Consider the following 19,610-nt stretch of genomic DNA (forward strand, 5'->3'; position numbering starts at 1 on the left):
TCCTGGTGAAAGTAGAGCCAGATGTGCTGCAGCCATGGCCTGCCTGTGTTGGTCGGGAGTGGCTGTAGAAAGCAAACAGCAAGTGATGTGTTACGGGGTTTGGGTGGCATTCAGAATTGGGAAGCTGAAGCGAGGCAGTCAGCCAACAGCTCCCCAAACCACAGGGCCAGCTCTCAGAGCATCTGCTGAGTCAGCCTGAATCAGGAACCCATCACAGCAGCTGCTGGCTCCAAATCCAGCCACCTCAACTGTATTCAAAAAGCCCCCTCGGCAGTGGCTCATCAAGAACACATCACCTTTGCCACAGTCTGCAAAATGGCTTCTTTCTACGGGACTCTGTTCCAAATCAGAGAACGAGTGGAACATGGAACCTAAAGCTCATTTTGAACCTGAACTGCATGGGAATCTGGGATACTGTGGTTTTCTCTTTTGCTTTTTTTCTGTTCTGCACGTTCACAGCGATGCTGAGGAATCTAATCTATGTTGGCTGTCGCGGTGTGTCCTGGTAGCTACCCAGTTACCATGCATGCTCTTCTCGCTAGGGAAGACCTTAAATGTTCAGGATCTCTGAGGACATGCAGCTGTCGTCCTTGGGTCCACACAAGACTCCTTGTGCTCTGGTGACCTTCAAACAGAAAGACACCTGTTTGCCCCCAGATGTAGTGGTGGCAGAGGGAAACGAAAGCCCTTGTTGGACAAAGGAGATAAGATAAGGGGCTATAACAGATATTATTTGCTCTAAGCTGAAAAGCCCTTCACTCAGCCTAACTTCCAAAGTGACCACTGCAGCTGAGGGGACGGCCAAGTAGGGTCAGCAACATTGCAGGCAGAACTGTAAATTTCTTGTTAGAGATGACACCTGCCTTTACCTGGCCAGCTCTCCTCCCAGGCCAGCTAAGTAATTGAAGTCAACAGATTGCCTTCCCATAGGAGGTTCACACCTCCCTTAGGATGTACCCCATGTGAAGAGATAGATAGGTCTGGGCCTCTTAACTTACAAGGTCTAAAGCCCAACAGATTATTATCAAGCCCCATCTGTCAGGTTATATTTGCCTCTCAATCAGAAAACTTAATTGTAGCTTAGACAGCACCTTTCTTAGCTCCTCTAATAATGACTCTGTCCTTTGTTCTAGACCCTGTCTAGCGCACTTGGGCCTCATTCCTTTGTAATCATAACCTCTACTCTACCACCAATGGCTCTACTTCCAATCTGTGTGTACTGATGGTCCTCTTGCCCACTTAATGCTGTATAATTGTTCAAACCTGGTTAATGCCACTCTTAGGATCATTGGTTACTATCCTCACTCTGTCTTTTATGACCTTGTCTAAATATGATCAGAGTTGGCGAACTTGGAAGGCTTCCATAGCCTTGGTAACTCATGACAAGAGCCTAGGGTGGTTACTGGCGCCATAAACTAGAGTGTCAATTTGTTGGGTCAACTGTGCACTTGCTCCTCATGTGGGATCTCTGTCCTTAATGTGCTGTTCATTGTGACTTAATGCTATAACTAGTACTCAAACAGTATGTTTCACTTTGTGTTTCTATGTGGGTGCAAACTGTTGAAATCTTTACTTAATATATACTAAATTGATCTTCTGTATATAAAGAGAATTGAAAATGAATCTTGATGTGAATGGAAGGGGAGAGGGAGCGGGAGAGGGGAGGGTTGCGGGTGGGAGGGAAGTTATGGGAGGGGGAAGCCATTGTAATCCATAAGCTGTACATTGGAAATTTATATTCATTAAATAAAAGTTAAAAAAACAAAAACAAACAAAAAAAGATAAGGGCTATCATTAGGGGAGTGAACCAATGGAAGGAAGACCTTTCTCTCTGTCTCTCTCTCTCACTGTCCAACTCTGCCTGTCAAAAAAAAAAAAAAAAAGATAAGGGGCTACATCTGGACATCTGCAACACAACAGTACCCCAAGGAGTTCATGGAAAACGGAATTCAGATAAACGTTTATTTTGGGGGCCAGCACTGTGGCGTAGTGGGTAAAACAGCTGCCTGCATTATTGGCATCCCATATGGGCGCCTGTTCGAGTCCCGGCTGCTCCACTTCTGATCCAGCTCTCTGCTAATGTGTCTGGGAAAGCAGTAGAAGATGGCCTAAGTTCTTGGGCCCCCACACCTGTGTGGGAGACCCGGAGGAAGCTCCTGATTCCTGGCTTAGGACTGGCTCAGCTCTGGCCATTGCAGCCATTTGGGAAGTGAACCTGCAGATGGAAGATCCCTCTCTGTCTTTGCCTCTGCCTCTCTGTAACTCTGACTTTCAAATAAATAAATGAATCTTTTAAAAAAGTTTATTTCGGTGCAAAAATCTAATAGAAGCCACATGTCTTTTTTTATAATGCACATTTTCTTGAACTTCTGAAGAACACTTGTGTACAGCTGTCTCTGAGGACAGTGTATAGTAGACCTGGGAATCAAGCGGGAAAGAACTGCTCTTCCAGCGGCCCTGGGACAAGGAGAGGCAGTGGAACCACGCATGCAGTGGTACATCAAATTTAGGGGGCAGGCTGAGAGTCCGGAATACATTTGCCTGGGAAGAACACCACTGTACCATATTTTAGAAAATCTCTCTGAATCGTCACACAAAAACAGAATAACCAAGTAGCAAAACCAAATGCCATAGACAACATTTACCTCAAAACTACAGAATGAAGTTTTCCCACAATCCCCTCACTATGGGCAAGTGGTGCAGAGGAACCACCAGCAGCCCTGGGACCTGCATGATTTCAGTGTTTGTGCAAGGGGAAGAAGTGTGCAGGAGCCACGAGGCACCCGACAGGCCTGCCAATAGGGGGGCCCCAGGAGAGCCAAGGAGCACCCACAAGAAGCTGCAGGGGACTCATCTGATGGGTAGCCCCAGATTCGGCACCAGGTTAGTGCAAGGACTTCTGGGTGAATTCTCAAAGGGGCAAGACCGGGCCCTGGAAACTCTTGCACCCAAGCAGGCAGGCAGAACCGCCTTCATCCACAAGGGATACAGCTGGGGAGAAAAGGCTGACAGTGGGGTCAAAAGTGAGCAGGACAATGACAAGAGACGAAGGGAAGAAAAACCCAGATAAAACTAGGAAGAGAACAGGAGGAAGTCTCGGGGAGCAAGCTGCCGTGGCTTTGATCACTTCAGTAAAACGGCAAAAGAGGGACTTCTGGGAAGTTAGTAAGGCTTTCCCGGGTGACACCTCCTTCTACAGGTTCTGGAGAACTAATTTCGCAAAATGAGCAACACAAGAGCATAATGGGGCCAATACCATGTTATCAGGAGAACAGAAGAACACAAAGCAGAAAAGCATCCCTACTGACAGAGCACACCAGAAAGAAGAGGCAAGGAAAGAAGACAAGACTGCAGCACACTGTTTCAAAAAGAGCTAGAACACAAAGCTTTAAAATCCAGAGAGGAATGAAGCAAAGCAAAGAGAATCCAGAGGAAGTGTCACATATTGCCAAGAGGCAACTAAGATTTAACCTGGGTGACGAGAGTCTTGAAAAAGAAAACTAAAGCAAGGGAACAGGAAAAAAAAAAAAAACAACAAAGATAATAATGCAAAAAAATTTCCTGAAAGAACTACTTAAAACTAATACTGAAAGAGTGCATCACATACCTGAGAATACTGATCCAGAATCACCAATGCCAAGATACAGTGTACTAAGTTAACTGAACTTTTAAGGGGGAAAAATCCATAGACGTGTAGACATGAAAAGCAAGTGACTTTTTTTTTATTTTTTTATTTTTTTTTTATTTTTTGACAGAGTGGATAGTGAGAGAGAGACAGAGAGAAAGGTCTTCCTTTGCCATTGGTTCACCCTCCAATGGCTGCCGCGGCCGGTGCGCTGTGGCCGGCGCATCGCGCTGATCCGAAGGCAGGAGCCAGGTGCTTCTCCTGGTCTCCCATGGGGTGCAGGGCCCAAGGACTTGGGCCATCCTCCACTGCACTCCCGGGCCATAGCAGAGAGCTGGCCTAGAAGAGGGGCAACCAGGACAGAATCCAGCGCCCCGATCAGGACTAGAACCCGGTGTGCCGGTGCCACAGGTGGAGGATTAGCCTATTGAGCCACGGCGCCGGCCAGCAAGTGACTTTTAAGAGCAAGAAAATAAAAAATAGTTTGAGATGCTTTGAATATGGCACTCTTTAGATCAGAAAATAAGTGGAATAATAAAATATTTTTGGGAAAAGAATGCACATGTAAAAATTGAAATATAATTTCTAAACCTTTTCAGTATTAAAGGAGAGACAGTTTTGCTGTTAATGAGGAGGAACTCATGGAATGTTGTTCCCAGGAGCCCTCCTTGGAGAATCTGGTGGAGAATGAGCTTGAGAAGAGTGAATATGTGTTTTCTTCCAGGACTCAAGTAAATACATTACAGGAATAGACTTCAATGTGTGAGTGCCTTGTGGGATAGTTACAAGCAATCTAATAAGGAACTGAAGACAAGACATAGACGTTAACAAGAAAATGTTAGAATGTCACCCACAAACTGCGGGCTAAGGCCAGTAAAGTAGCATCAGAAGCCGGGACGTCATTCCATGGTGAAGTAGGTCTCAGCCGCCTCTCCCGCTGTTATTTCCTAAAAGAAATCACAAAACCCAGCAGAAAGACAAGTAGCGTAATACAACGCAGACATGTGCCGAGGTGCTGCTTCCCCGAGGTCACCCGGCCTGGTAGATTCTGAACCTATGTTAATTATAGCATTCCCCAGGAAGTAGGGGTAACGGTGAGGGACGTGAGCTAACAGCGGTATCTTCTGCAAATGAGAGGGTTGGACAAGGCCCAGATCCTCTCTGAGGTTCTCTTCAGCAAAGAAATCCCCTTTGTTCCGTGACTCTGTAACGGCCAACAAAGAACAGTCCAGGGCTATGAAGGGAACCACCTGGCTGGGGAGGGGGGGGGGGGGGGATCTGGAGGTGGTGGCAGCAGCAGAGAGGATCGCTGGGAAGAGACATATATCCTATAACTAGAACGCTGCTCAATTTTCTGGAAATCCCAAGTGAGGTTTCAAGTCTGCCAAACTGCCCGTCATGAAAAAAGCAGAAGGTGTTAACAGGTGGAGAAGTGTCACCTATATATAACATTATTGAAATTAGACATGCAGATATTGTCTGGGTTTCCATTGGCCAGCCATGAATCATCATGACACTGTTACATTCAGAAAACATTTCACCCTGCCCAATAAAATAGTTTCTTGGCAAACAAGTATTTGTTTATTGGGTAGCCAAAATGTGCAAGTCAGAAAAAAAAAAATCTCAACAGGAATTGAACTTTTATAAAAGGGACTGAACCATTACTTCTGCATCCAAGTGTAAGGTATGGTTATTACCAGACATGGTCATAGTACAACCAACCAAGTGAGTAATGCCACATTGAAGAGAGAGCATAAAAGGCCACCAATAAGGGCTTTCTTTTCAGAGCATCAGGTGTGTCTAATGAATTTCTGCCTGAAGACTCCTCCTCCATGAATGGGAACTGCAGTTACGACTGAGTGTTCTCCGTCCGTATGTTTGAGCGCACCAAGCAGTACGGGTTAAGCACCCAATAAGTGAACTGGCAAATGCATCATCCTAAATAAGACTGCAGTGTTCCTCCAGGGGAAACACTGAGCTCTCCTTGAAGATGGAGCTAGGTTTTGTAGATAAAAGGAAGTGAGCCTGCAAAGCTGTAATTAGGATGTTTTATCTGCAGGCGTGCTACTAACAGTTGAATGAAGGGCAGTGGGGCTTAGGCGTTTAGGGGCTGTGACGAAATGCTGAAACAAACATTCCCTCTGTTGATGGCCAGGAGAGAAATGAGGCATTTTTGGACCATGAAAGTGCAGTGACAAGCTCTCTGCTAGAATGACTAAGAGAAAGTAGTCTCACAGCGTCCACTTTGTTTGATGTTTAAATCCTGGCCTTTTCATGCAGAAGCAGAGGCCAGCTAAGCGAGTGCAGACTTCCTGTTGGCGTTGGGAACATCCTTGGGTTTCCCTCCATCTTTTCCAGTGCCTATGTTACAAGGGAGAGACTGGCAGCTGCTGGTGAGGTCTTGGATGTTTTTGTCTTTCCCAGTTTGGAAATGTCTGTGTCAACAGGGAAATCTAAACTGTCTCTTCGTTAGGAATGGGTGGTGAATCTAATATTGCTCCTGTGTTTTATTTAAAAAATTTTATGAGAAAGGCAGAGCTACAGGGAGAGACAGAGACAGACAGACATTTTCTATCCACTGGTTCATTCCCCAAGTGGAAATGGGCTGGACTAAGCTGAAGCCAGGAGCCAGGAACTCCATCCTGATCTCCAGTGTGGGTGGCAGGGGCCATCTTCAGCTGCTTTCAAGGCTCATTAGCAGGGACCTGGAGAGGAAGCAGAGCATCTGGTTCTGGAACCAGCACTCTAATATGGATGTTGGCATCCACGTGTGGTGGTTTGATCCTCTTGTGTTATAGTGGCCAGTCCCTGTTGCTCATATTTTTAAAAATAAATATTAAGTTATCCCTTCCACATGTAGGATGAGTGGTATATTATTTAAAAAAGAAAGTTCATGCTGGTTGATGTCGTGAAGTAGTGGGTAAAGCCACCACCTGCAATGCCGGCATCCTATGTGGGCACCGGTTCATGTCCTGGCTGCCCCACTTCTGATCCAGCTCCCTTCCAATATACCTGGGAAAGCAGTGGAAATTGGCCAGAGTGCTTGGACCCCTGGACTCACATGGGAGACACAGATGAAGCTCCTGATTCCTGGCTTTGGCGTGGCCCAGACGCAGCCATTGTGGCCATTTGGGGAATAAACCAGCATATGGAAGAGTCTCTCTCTCTCTCTCTCTTTTCCCCTCTCCCCCCCCCTTTTCACTCTCCTTCTCCCTCTCTCTCTTTTCCTCCCTCTCTCTCTCTGTAACTGTGCCTTTCAAATAAATAACACTTTTTTAAAAAAAATTTATGCTTAAAAATGCTCAATGCTGCTGCAGTGACCACAAATAAGCTCTTATCCAGCATTTTCCATACCTCACCCACACAACTGGCAGTGTTCTCTGGCCACAGGAAGTTCTCAAACTTTGGCAAGTGTTAGAATCATCTAGAATATTTGCTAAAACGCCTTGGCCGGGCTTTTCCCCAGAGTTTCTGATTTAGCAAGTGCAGAGTGCGAGCTGGCAATGTGCATTTCTAGCAAGTGCCTGGATGCTGCTGGTAGGCAGAAACCACACTTCCAGAACCACTGCCTGGACCCCCAGGAGCTCGGCGCGACAGGCCCCATGACACCCAAGAGAAATGACACACACTTTTCCTTCTGAATCCATTTCTTCCTGCTCCTTCTGATCACACCAGCAATGTCGGGAATGTCCGACTTCCTTCTGGCCGACATCAGGGAACGGACATTTTAACATCACAATTTTGTTGTTTAATGCAGACTTCGTATCCAGAAGAATAAAAAGGACAAAGGGAACAGTTGAGGACTCTTCCGACTCCCTACTTGTTAGATTATTCTGAAACCAGTGTAAGGCGGTATTGGAACCCTAAACCCACCTGCTGCTTGAGGCCGGTAATGGGTACCTCATATTTATGGTGTTTGCAATCCTCACTCTCCATTGCTCCATGTGGCACTGAAGCAGTTTGCTGAGAAGTAAGATGAGGGCTCCTGACTGCTGTGTGGATCAGAAACCAAGGTAGAAGCAGCTGGGGTGTGAGCCGGTTCGTGGTTGTCCTGACCCTGGGTCACTGTGCGCTTGCTGAGCCGGGTCTGCTGCCTCCCTCTGCCTGCCCGGACAGCTGTGTATTCACCTAGGCTGCTGCACGGCGACGACCTGGGGACCTAGCGCTTTCCCTTTCCCAGCTGAACCTCACGGGTTTTTTGCAGAGGCTGTCTTTTCTCCATCCAGTGCGTGTCTGGGAAGATTGCTGCCAGAAACCTCTGTGTGAACGCGCACGGAGTTCAGGGCAAAGGTCTGGCTTTGGAGACAGAACAGAGACCATCAGTCCTGTTTTACAAATAGACGTTAAACCTCTCATCTGTAAAATCTGGAGGGTTTAATCGCTGCGCTTCCTGCTCCCAAGGCAGATGTGCAAAGTCAGCCCAATAATGTATGTAAAAGAGCACGGAGAGACCGGCGCGCGGCTCAATAGGCTAATCCTCCGCCTTGCGGCGCTGGTACACCAGGTTCTAGTCCCGGTCAGGGCGCCAGATTCTGTCCTGGTTGCCCCTCTTCCAGGTCAGCTCTCTGCTGTGGCCCGGGAAGGCAGTGGAGGATGGCCCAAGTCCTTGGGCCCTGCACCTGCATGGGAGACCAGGAGAAGCACCTGGCTCCTGGCTTCGGATCAGTACGGTGCTCTGGCTGCAGCACGCTGGCCGCGGCGGCCATTGGAGGGTGAACCAACAGCAAAGGAAGACCTTTCTCTCTGTCTCTCTCTCTGTCCACTCTGCCTGTCAAAAAAAAAAAAAAAAAAAAAGCACGGAGAAGGGCAAGGTAGCAGCAGACAGGTGTGGACGACACGCTTCAGCCGAGTGGTTGCCGCTCCAATGACCATCTCTAGGAATGCAAATGGAGTCACCTTTATAAAGGTTTCCCATGAATTGCGCTGGCCCTGAGTGTTTCCGAGCGTCCAAGGACTCCAGCATCTCATTTTGCATTCTGTAACCGCCTACAGAGTTGCTCTGTGTGTCTGAAGGAGAAATGAGAAGAGGTCACATGTTAATTACCCCAGCCACTCACCATCATAATGTTAGCCACAGATGCTTGAATTATGATAACTTCTGGGCTTTGAACAGCAGCCCTCCACCACAGGCTGGCATCCATTGTGGTTGAGACATCTCAGGAGTCTTTTGCTTGACTATCTTTTTTTTTTTTTTTGACAGGCAGAGTGGACAGTGAGAGAGAGAGAGACAGAGAGAAAGGTCTTCCTTTGCTGTTGGTTCACCCTCCAATGGCCGCTGCGGTAGGCGCGCTGCAGCCAGTGCACCGCGCTGTTCCGATGGCAGGAGCCAGGTGCTTCTCCTGGTCTCCCATGGGGTGCAGGACCCAAGGACTTGGGCCATCCTCCACTGCACTCCCTGGCCACAGCAGAGAGCTGGCCTGGAAGAGGGGCAACTGGGACAGGATCGGTGCCCCGACCGGGACTAGAACCCGGTGTGCCGGTGCCGCAAGGCGGAGGATTAGCCTAGTGAGTCGCGGCGCCGGCCTTGACTATCTTTTTTTAAGCCCATAAGTAACCTCCTGTACCTCTTGGTTTTCACTGACTTAAATAAGGATGCATTCTCAGAGGATGTGAAATTGAGTGCTTAAAAAAAAAAAAAAAAAAGAGGAAGGGGAGCGCCTCATAAAGTATATGCCAAACTGGAGTTGAAATGTGTTACCCTGAGGTGGAAACAATTGAGGTTGGCTTCCAGAAAGAGTAGTCCACCTCCAGTGTTATTGTAATACAACTTACTATAGGGTCTCCAGCCAGCTGAGGGTGTGTTAGTGTTCTAGATAAAGGCAAAGTTCATGGAAAATGTATGTTATGAAATATATGTGCATGGATTTTTGAATTTTTTGTGGCACCAAAATGAGCTGTTGATTCCATGTTCAGTGAGTTTTTGGAAGTCTCCTCATACAGTGAGCTTCCTTGGCTTTTTTCTGGGAGAGGAACAATGCACATGTTATGATGAGAGAGCCCTGTGAAGTTTTACTGTCCAACTCAGTCTTCCTTTGTGTGTCATTGCACCTCCTAGTGTCCAGCGGAAGGTTGACATTGCAAGCAGGGACCCAGCTGGCTCTGAGGCGCCCTGCTCTGGCCTAGCTAAGCAAACAGCCGGGCATCCAGCATGCCCTTCTGATGCCTCTGCTGAGGTGCACAGGAGCAAGGCTGAGGGCCCAGCCCAGCAGAAGGAATTCTTCAGATTTCCTCTCTCCTTTGTCGGCTGGGGTCCCCTGGTATGGAGAGCCATGCGCTCCTTCAGGCCAGCCCTGGGCCGGCTGATGGAGTGTGTGTGTTGTCCCTGAGGCCTAGTCCCATCTGATGTCTTTAACATCCATCCTCCCCGAGGGGCCTCTTCTTTTCCTTCCTGGAAAAAGGAGGGACACACACAAGGACAGTCCACATTCTGAAAGGACAAGCGCGTGCTCTGGGTCACACTTGATTTGTTGGTTGCCTTCTCCCTGAGGGGTCCCCCAGCTAAGAACGCAGTGACCGCTGGGTGCCCAGACTGCCTTGCGTTGACGCTGTGTCAGATTGGAGCAGCATTGTGACAGCCTCTTTCCAGAGCCAGTGCCTTCCACAAGGGGTGGATGGAAATTTTAAGCACTTTAGCAGACTGGGTGGGTGGGAATGGAAGGATATTTTTGAATAGAGAGATTCTTGGGTGTGTTTCAAATCAGCCCGGAAAAAAAGGAAGATGCCTGTTAGTGAGCCGCGGTTGCTCATCCGAAAGCCTGCAACCAGCCGAGTCACAAAATTCAGACAGGGCATTAGCCCACCAAGAGGGCCCAGGCGTCTCGTCCTAAGACCTCTGGCCACGTGGCTGGAGGCTGCGTCCATGAAGGAAACACAGGCGTATTCACGCGAGGTAGCACAAGAACTGTCAGCATGGGTTTCAGGTGCGCCGCCGATGAGTTTCAGCTGGATTAGGCTTCGTGGGCAGAACTTCTGATTGCTAAAGCTTTTCGTATTTCAGGATCACTGATAAGGAATGATGTATCTATGATTGTTCGTAATAATTCACATATACTGAGCACTACGGGCATGCCAGGCACTGTGCTACGTGGACACTTTACACGGAGAAGCTCACCAACAGCTGGGAGGAAGCAATTCTTAGTGCCCCTTACTTCACTGCCCCCTGCTCAGGCTAACATTAGAAACCATCGCGTGCCTCTCACGTGCCAAGGAGGAAGAGCGAAAGGCCTGCGCAGCCCCTGCCTACAGCTTCTCCCAGGTGTGGGAGCAGGACAGGTGCGCTGACAAGGGTGCACACTGGGCTAAGGACAGGAGGACAGGCTTCCCCGGGCAGGTGCTGGGCCAGCCACGAGGGGCCTGTGGAACATTCATGGTGGCTGCTCATTAGTGGGAAGCCCCTCTTCTCCAAGCAGCTCTGCCCTGCTCTTAAGACCGTGGCTCCCTGTTGCCCTCTGCTCCGTTTTCCTGAGCGCAGTTCTCTCTCTTTGTCTTCTCTAGAACGCCCATCTCGGCTTTCTCACAAGACAACATCTACGAAGTCCAGCCCCCACGAGTGGACAGAAAATCGACAGAGATCTTCCAAGCCCACATCCAGGCCAGTCATGGGGTCATGCAGCCGCTGGGGAAAGAAGACACTGCCATGTACCGGGAGTACCTCAGGAACCGCTACTTGTGAAGCAGGCTGGGGCCGCAGGGCGGCCCTGAGGGGACCACAAAAGTCACCTCTGCTTAGGCTGTCATCTGCTTTATCTTAAAAAGGTCATTCCTCAATGTTCCTTGCAAAATATGGGTCATAAAGACATGATCAGATGTGCTACTGTTGTTCATTTTACAAATGCTGTGTTTAGAAGTGTGGATGCTTTGCTTAAAGTACAGTCCATGCTGTGTCACACCGTCACATTCAGAAATCAATTTAACAGGTGTTCACTGAGCACCTTCTGGGTCCCAGAAATTATGGTAAGATCTGGAATATTCGGGGCCAGCACTGTGGCATAGCGGGTAAAGCCGCTGCCTACAGTGCTGGCAAGTCATATGGGCACCATTTTGAGACCCGACTGTTCCACTTTCCGATCCAGCTCTCTGCTATGGCCTGGGAAAGCAGTAGAAGATGGCCCAAGTCCTTGGGCCCCTGCACCCACATGGGAGACCTGGAAGAAGCTCCTGGCTCCTGGCTTCAGATTGGTGCAGCTCTGGCCATTGTGGCCATTTGGGGAGTGAACCAGCGGATGGAAGACCTCTCTGCCTCTCTGTAATTCTACCTTTCAAATAAAATAAATCTTTAGAAAAAAAAAAGATCTGGAATATTCTAGTAAACAAACCAGGTCCCTAAAGTCCTCTCTTTTGAGTGATGAAGGCCAAGTATTTTTTCTTTATATTTAACATTTTAAAAAATTTCTCTTATTAATAGTTTTTATGTTAACTTTTGTTTAAAAAATGTCACTGTTCTCAAAGTCTGCTCTTAGAAAGTAAACAGTGAAATACTTAGGGATAAAGGGATAAGATGTCACCAAGGTGCTCTACCATGGTGCAGGATAAAAGAAGAAATGGAAAAGCAAATGGAGCAAAATATTAGTACTTGGTCAACCCGGGCAAAGGGTAAGCAGCAGTTCTTTGAACTATTCTCTTTTTTTCTTATAAAAATTTTATTTATTTATTTGAGAGGTAGAGTTACAGACAGTGAGAGGGAGAGACAGAGAGAAAGGTCTTCCCTCTGTTGGTTCACTCCCCAATGGCCGCAATGGCTGGAGCTGCGCCAATCCAAAGCCAGGAGCCAGGAGCTTCTTCCTGGTCTCCCACACGGGTGCAGGGGCCCAAGCACTTGAGTCATCTTCCACTGCTTTCTCAGGCCATAGCAGAGAGCTGGATTGGAAGCGGAGCAGCCAGGACTAGAACTGGTGCCCATATGGGATGCCGGCGCCACAGGCAGAGGATTAACCTACTGTGCCACAGCACTGGCCTCCTTTGAACTATTCTTGTGGTTTTCCTGTAAATGTAAAACTAGATAAAAACAAAATATTTTAAAAATCCTTGTCTAGAAGACTTTGCGGTCTTTGGCTTCTGGTGTCCAGTCAGGTGCTGCCTGCTCACGGGCACTTCTGGCTTGTCCTCCACAGTCAGCCACCAACATGGACAACTTGCTGCACTGCCCAAAGTTTGACACAAATGACTTGATCTCATTAGGTCTACACCTTTATTACTAATTGCCTCAGTTCTCTCTCCCTATAAATAATATAAACAAAGACATCAAGCTGTCTAATGGGAGAGGGAAAACTGACAAAAAAAAAATGATCTACAATGTATGGCCAGCTCTCACACCAGGACTCTATGAGACATTTTACACTGCAAGTAAAGGTGAAGTCCCCATTGTACAGACAGTTTTGACTGATGCCATCATGAAATCACAATTAGAGAATCACAGGGACTGGCGCTGTGGCGCAGCGAGTTAAGCTGACGTGTACGGCACTGGCATCCCATACGGGCATCTGTTTGAGTCCCAGCTGCACCTCTTCTGATCCAGCTCCCTGCGATGGCCTGGAAAAGTAGTGGAAGATGGCCCGAGCCTCTGCACCTGTGTGGGAGACCAGGAAGACGCTCCTGGCTCCTGGCTCCTGACTTTGGATCAGCCCAGCTCCAGCCACTGTGGCCATTTGGGGAGTGGACCAGCAAATGGGAGATTCTCTCTCTCTCTCTCTCTCTCTCTCTACTATGCCTTTCAAACAAATAAATATTTTTTAAAAAAGATTAGAGAATAAGAATAGATAAGAGAGCTGGCACAGTTCTGCTCTCCAACTCGAGAGCTTGCTGCCGCATGTGGATCTCACATGAGCCCTCCCACGTCAAAAGATAATCCTGAGTTGCTGCAGAGGCACCAATTATAGATCAGACAATGATATTCATTTTTTAAATTTGTTTTTAGCATGGTTTCTGGAAGTCCTCCTGCTAATGGAATCCAGGATTTCTCTCATAACCTATCCATGCTTATCCATGCTATCTGTTGCTATAAAATGAGGATAATAATCTGTACTCTGTTGGGTAATGTAGTATCAAGACAATATGTGCAATACACGAGGCTGGGTTCGTAGCATAGGAGTGTTGCTGCGTCAGTGGTAACAGCTGCTGCCAGTGGTTAGTGATGGTGGCAGGGATGCTGTTTTCGCTGCTAACATCCTGATGGTCTCGATTTAAGGCAGCTTCGTGGGTCCTTCTCTGACTTAACATGATTTTGATGTAACAAGATGGCATCTGAGCTATTAATTTTGTCATTAGTTCAGATCACTTCAACTTCAGCTGCACAAGAAAGGTCTCTCAAGTTGACGCGAAGCAGACACAACATTTAACACAACACTTCACATCTAGAGACCTCAAGGAGCATGTGAATGGAGTGAATGTGTGAGTGTGTGGAAAAAAAAAAGATTATGCCATGAAGAATACAGAGGATGCTCTCATCTGGAGACCCAAAGGGGAAGAAAAATGTCATGGCTAAGAGTTGGGCTTTAGGGTATGGGCGTTTGTCCAGTCCCTGTTTGGGACAACTGCATCTCATATCTGAGGACCTTAGTTCAAGTCCAGGCTCCTCTGCTTGGTCCAGCTTCCTGCTGATGTGCATCCTGGGAGGCAGCCCAAGATGGTTCAAGTACCTGGGTCCCTACCACCCATGTGGCAGATCCAGAGGGTGTCCCAGGCTCCTGGCTTTAACCTGGCCCAGCCCTGGATGTTACAGGCATTTGTGGGGTGAGCTAGCAGGTGGAAGGTCTCTTTCTCTCTCTGCTTCTCTAATTAAGATGAAAATAAATAAATAAAAAGTTTTTTTAAAAGAGAGGTGAACTTTGCCCCCCCCCCCCATCACTCACTGACAGCTATGTGACACAGAGCCATCACTTAGATTCTCTAAGCCTGCATTTTCCTCATCTAGTATAGAGAGTTGTTGAGAGAAAGAAGAAGGTAAGCACTAGGCATGGTGTGTGTCACCCAGTAAACAGCCCATACACGTTGGCTCAGAAGGCCATTGATGACGTGTAATCCCCTTGACTTGACCCTGAGCATCATCCCAGAACAAGGTTGTACATTCATGCTCACCATCCCCAGTCGCTAGAAAAGGGGAAGGCGTCCTGGTTCATCTTGGCATTAGCGAGTTTAATTCTTAACTCAGATGATCTACCCCTGAAATACAGTAGATTATATGAGATCATTTCAAAAAGATCATGGAAAAGTGGAACTAAAACATTACTTTGGTGCAGAAATGTTGAAATCGATTCACACAAGGAGTCTTCTAAAAATTTGTGGAAAAGGCATATTATGAAAAAAATTTTGTGTGGATTTCAGTTGTTTTGCACCAAAATAAACATCTTTTCAAAATATCTATTTATATATTTATGAGAGAGAGAGAGAGAGAGAGAGAGAGAAAATCATTCTTTAGAGGCCGGCACTGTGGCATAGCAAGTTAAGCTGCTGCCAGCATTCGATATGAGCTCCATTTCGAGTCCTGGCTGCTCCACTTCTGATCCAGCTCTCTGCTAATGCACCTGGGAAAGCAACAGAAGATGGCCCAAGTGTTGGGCCCCTGCACCCATGTGGGAGACCCGGAAGAAGCTCTTGGCTCCTGGCTTTGGTCTGGCCCAGGCCTGGCTGTTGCAGCCAATGGGGAGTGAACCAGTGGATGGAAGACCTCTCTTGAGGCCACCCGGTGGGGCTGGGAGTCTGTGGGCCCATTCAGACAGAGGTAGAATGTCCTTCACAAGCAAGCTGTCAGCTGTGGCTGGAAATCTGTCTCCAGACCAGCCGGCACCTCCCCCACCAATAGCTTCTTGTGCTGCATGTGTGACCTTATAGCTTTAAATCACACCTCCAGGGCGGCTGCAATATTTGACCCAGAGCTAACAGAGCGGGAGTGGGGAGGGGAGTGCTGAGCTCCTGAGGAGACAGACAGTCTCCAAGAGACCCCCCAATTTCCATGAGCCCCGGGCCAATCAAAATACAGTATGTGAAACCCCCATCCAATGGATACCCCCACAGAATGACCCAATGGAAAAATCAGTAATGCCTTAAAAACCCAGGACACTTTGTCAAAGCCGGTGTCCCGCTCGGGCACTTGGCCTGCTCTCCTCTCGGACCAGACACTTTCTCTATCACTTGCCAACCAAATCAGAGTTTCTTGTCTATCTAATAAAAGTTTCTGCCTCTTTGCAAATTGTTTCCTGGCTTTTTATTTCTATACTAACCTGTGGAAAAGAACCCACGAGACTCGCTCTGGCAACCTCCCTCCTCCCTCCCTCTCTCTCTCTCTCTCTCTCTCTCTTTAATGAAATAGAAAACAAATTTGTAATAAATGAAAATAAAGCAAATTCATAAACCCCGGAAAGAATTATGGAACACATATAAATGACATGAATTATCAATCTCAAAAGTTAAAAAGGAAACATTATTGCATAGTCTCCACTGAAAAAATCAATACTAACAAATGAACTACATTAAATAATTTTAAAATGTTATTTTTAAAAAGTCTATGAAGAAAACTATAGGCAAAGATGATATCACCAGACAAAACAAAATCAAATCTTATCAAGTGAAATTATAATCCTGTTTCGGTACAACCTCTGCCTCTCCCTCTATGTGACTTTGACTTTCAAATAAATAAATCTTTTTAAAAAATTATTTTTTTGTTATGAGGGAAAATTCATATGGTGATGTTCTGTCCTCAGAAGAGTTTAATCTTTGATTTTGTGCATCCAAACCGAAGTTATGTGAAGTCCATTTCTCCATAGAAAAAATGACTCCTCTCAGAATTCGAATAAATTAGTTGCCACTTGAAAATGAGATTCCAACTTTAGTTTAGTGGAACAATTATCCTGGATCTTATTATATGTTTCACAGTAAAGATTTCTTTTCCCCAACTTGGTGAGCTTTCTCCTTCCTAGAATTTGCCAGCTGATGAGTCAGAAGTTTTTTTTTTTTTTCTTTCTGGAAAACTAACGTGCCCCACAGTTGTCCTCATGTGTGTCTTTGGGGCTGGCTGTCCAGAGCAATGGCTCAGAGTGGTTAGAGAGGTGGAGATGTTCTAATGTCCCAAGCATTCTCTTCCTTGACACCACAGTTTGCTCTCAACATCTGCTTAAAGAGACATTGTTTCTGGTTTGCCTTCCTCCCATCATTGTTCTGTTGAGGTAAAGACAGCTTCCTAGAATCCCTATGGCCTGGCAAACAACAGAACTAACTCTGGTTAAATGAATCCTTTGTTGAAGGAAGCAGGATCTGTTCTACCTGCTTGGTGAGACTTACTGCCTTCCCCTTGGGAGAGGTGATGGGTTATTTTGGAAACTGCACGTGTTCTGCTGTGCCCCTGTCACAGGTCAGGTGGCTGCACCCACACGTGCGCAGCTTCCTTCAATGGACTCTTGAGCCTCCTCTTCCATTTCAGAAGCTGGAGGGCCATTTACCAATAGAGAACATTAATCTGTCCTTTAGCTCTCGAGGCCCACCCACGAGGGATGTTTGTGGGTTCATTTCTTCAGTGCATTCGTTTGAGTGGACTCCAATGCAATTGTCACCCACCTGGTAAATAAAAATTGTAATCTGAATTGAGCCTCGCTGATTGGAGACTTTTTGCACAAAGAAAATCACAACATGAAATCACTTGTATTCGTCTATAGGGAAGGAGTAGGGCTGGAAAATGGGATTTGCTAAGCAAGGCGTCAACAAAGATGCTGGTCAAAAGCAAGAGGAACATGGTGTGGACGATGCAGGAGAGAATCACAAAGACTGTTGTCTCGAGGTTAGCAGCAGACACAGGAGAATGTCTCCACTGCATGGTCTGGACTTCTAGGCAGCAACTAAGCCCAGAACTCCCCTAACTCCAGCAATTTTCCTTTCTTTTTCTTTTCTTTTCTTTTCTTTTTTTTTTTTTTATTTGACAGGTAGAGTTACAGACAGAGAGAGAGAGACAGACAGAAAGGCCTTCCTTCCGCTGGTTCACTCCCCAAATGGCCACTACAGCCAGTGCTGCGCTGATCCAAAGCCAGAAGCCAGGTGCTTCCTCCTGGTCTCCCACATGAGTGCAGGGGCCCAAGCACCTGGGCCATCCTACACTGCCCTCCCTGGCCACAGCAGAGAGCTGGACTGGAAGAGGAGCAACTGGGACTAGAACCCGGCACCCATATGGGATGCTGGCGCCACAAGGCGGAGGATTAACCAAGTGAGCCACGGCATCGGCCCCATCAATTTTCCTTTTAAAATAGGAAAGATGACTTGAAAGCAAAGCTGTTTCCTCTTTCCTTGTCCCCTGCTCCTCAAGCCCCAGTCATTATGCCTTAGAGATGATTGGGTTGGTGATGACATTCACCGCACGGCTCCTAGGGTGGCAGATTCTTAGGACAGTTGCAGCCCTGAGATCCCGTGCTCAGGGAACGGTGGCTCTGTGATTACAATAGCTGGCTAGGTCTCTGGGTGATTTCCTCGAGGTGGTGAGGGGATGGATGAGTGGTGCATAATTAAATTTGTCTGTAGGTATCTTTGGCTTGTGTTCAACGAAGACACTTCTGGAAGTGCATGGGGGAAGGAAGGAGGGTGTGTGTGCTGCACAGCTAAGGGTTCAAGGTTATGCCTGCTGATTTGTCTAGTGCACCCCTTCTGTTCCACACTATCCACCATGATGCCTCTCTGTCCCAGAGCTATGAGTTCAGGGCAGGAGAGTGGAATGAAATTCCTTTTCCTCTTCCCGTTCTGTTTTTTTAACTCGTTGAGCATCAGCAATGTGACAGAGCCGTGCTGGCTGCAGATAGGGTGAGGGAGACCCTTTCTCACCCTGAGGAGCCTGCAGTGTGGAGGGAGAGTCAGAAGTGGGAACAACCTGGCATCAGACTATCTCTCAAGATCACCAGACCTGCACAAAGTCCCTCAGACCCAAGGAGCAGTTCTGTGCTTTCTCCGGTAAAGAGGGAAATTTTTACTAAACTTGGTTTTTAGAGCGTGATTAGAAACTTGAAACAGAGAGGGTCTTCAAAAATCATGCAAATAAGGAGTGCAGCCCATCTGGAGGCTTGAAAGTCATCAGGTGATTGTGAACGGGGGGGTAGCAGTGGAAGGAGTGGGAGTTTGTAGGAATCTACATTGACATGACTGCAACCATCTTGCGGTATCCACCATCTTGCCCTCTAGATGACCCTGACAGTCATACCAAATCCTATGAGGATAAACAGTCATTAAGACAATCTGCCACTCTAATCTGACATCTTTTACAAATGTTAGTATTTCTTGAGAAAGTCCACATAGGCACATTCTGGTTGGCCATGGCTCACCATTGTCTATGAAGCCCTTTTCTCCTGACTCAAGACATGGGGATCCTTGTCTTTCAGCTGCCCAAGACATGCTTCTGTCCATCAGTCCCTAATTCACCCCACTCTGTAGTCCTGGATTTGTCTGCTTCTTTCTTCGGTTTCTTGGCTTCTGCTGCCTTTAGTAGCTGGTTCTTCTACACTGGGTCTTTCCAGAAAGAAATGATGGGAAGGCAAATGTCAGAAAATAATGTTGGAAAGAAAGCCAAATCAGGAGAGATTGTGAAGAGCCTGATACATTAATGCAATGGTTCTCAAATAGGGCTCTCAGAACCCCACGACAATCATACAAATTATTGAACATGTCCAACGACCTTTTGTTTACATTGGTCCTACCTACCAATATTGACTACACTTAGAAACGGAAACTATCAAGATCATAATGAATCTACCATGTTGACAAAAGTAGTATTTTTTATGGAAAGTACCTTTTTCTCCTATAACACAAAACAACTTAATGAAGACTGGCATTGCTTTACTTTTTCAAATCTTCTCAACATTGGGCTTAACAGAACAGCTGGGTTCTGATATTTTTCTTCTGCATTCAGTCTGCTTTGATAAGCACTGAAGAAAATCTCTCTGTATGCAGCTATGAAGCTAGAAAAAGGAGGAAGGAACATTTCAGTCGTCTTCCTAGGGAATTGTGGACGCCCCGTCTTACC

General features: G+C 47.0%; 1 protein-coding gene across 1 annotated transcript in view; it reads left to right on the forward strand.

Moving 5' to 3' along the window:
- FIG4 (FIG4 phosphoinositide 5-phosphatase) overlaps positions 1–11,431 on the forward strand; it is a 132,419-nt gene extending 120,988 nt beyond the window's left edge. Inside the window, exon 23 of the mRNA XM_062186599.1 lies at positions 11,120–11,431. Coding sequence (XP_062042583.1) covers positions 11,120–11,297 — 178 coding nt within the window. The 3' untranslated portion in view covers positions 11,298–11,431. The remainder of the gene's footprint in view (positions 1–11,119) is intronic.
- Positions 11,432–19,610: the final 8,179 nt, after the last annotated feature.

Source organism: Lepus europaeus, chromosome 3, assembly GCF_033115175.1.
Source record: "Lepus europaeus isolate LE1 chromosome 3, mLepTim1.pri, whole genome shotgun sequence".
Taxonomy (NCBI): Eukaryota; Metazoa; Chordata; class Mammalia; order Lagomorpha; family Leporidae; genus Lepus; species Lepus europaeus.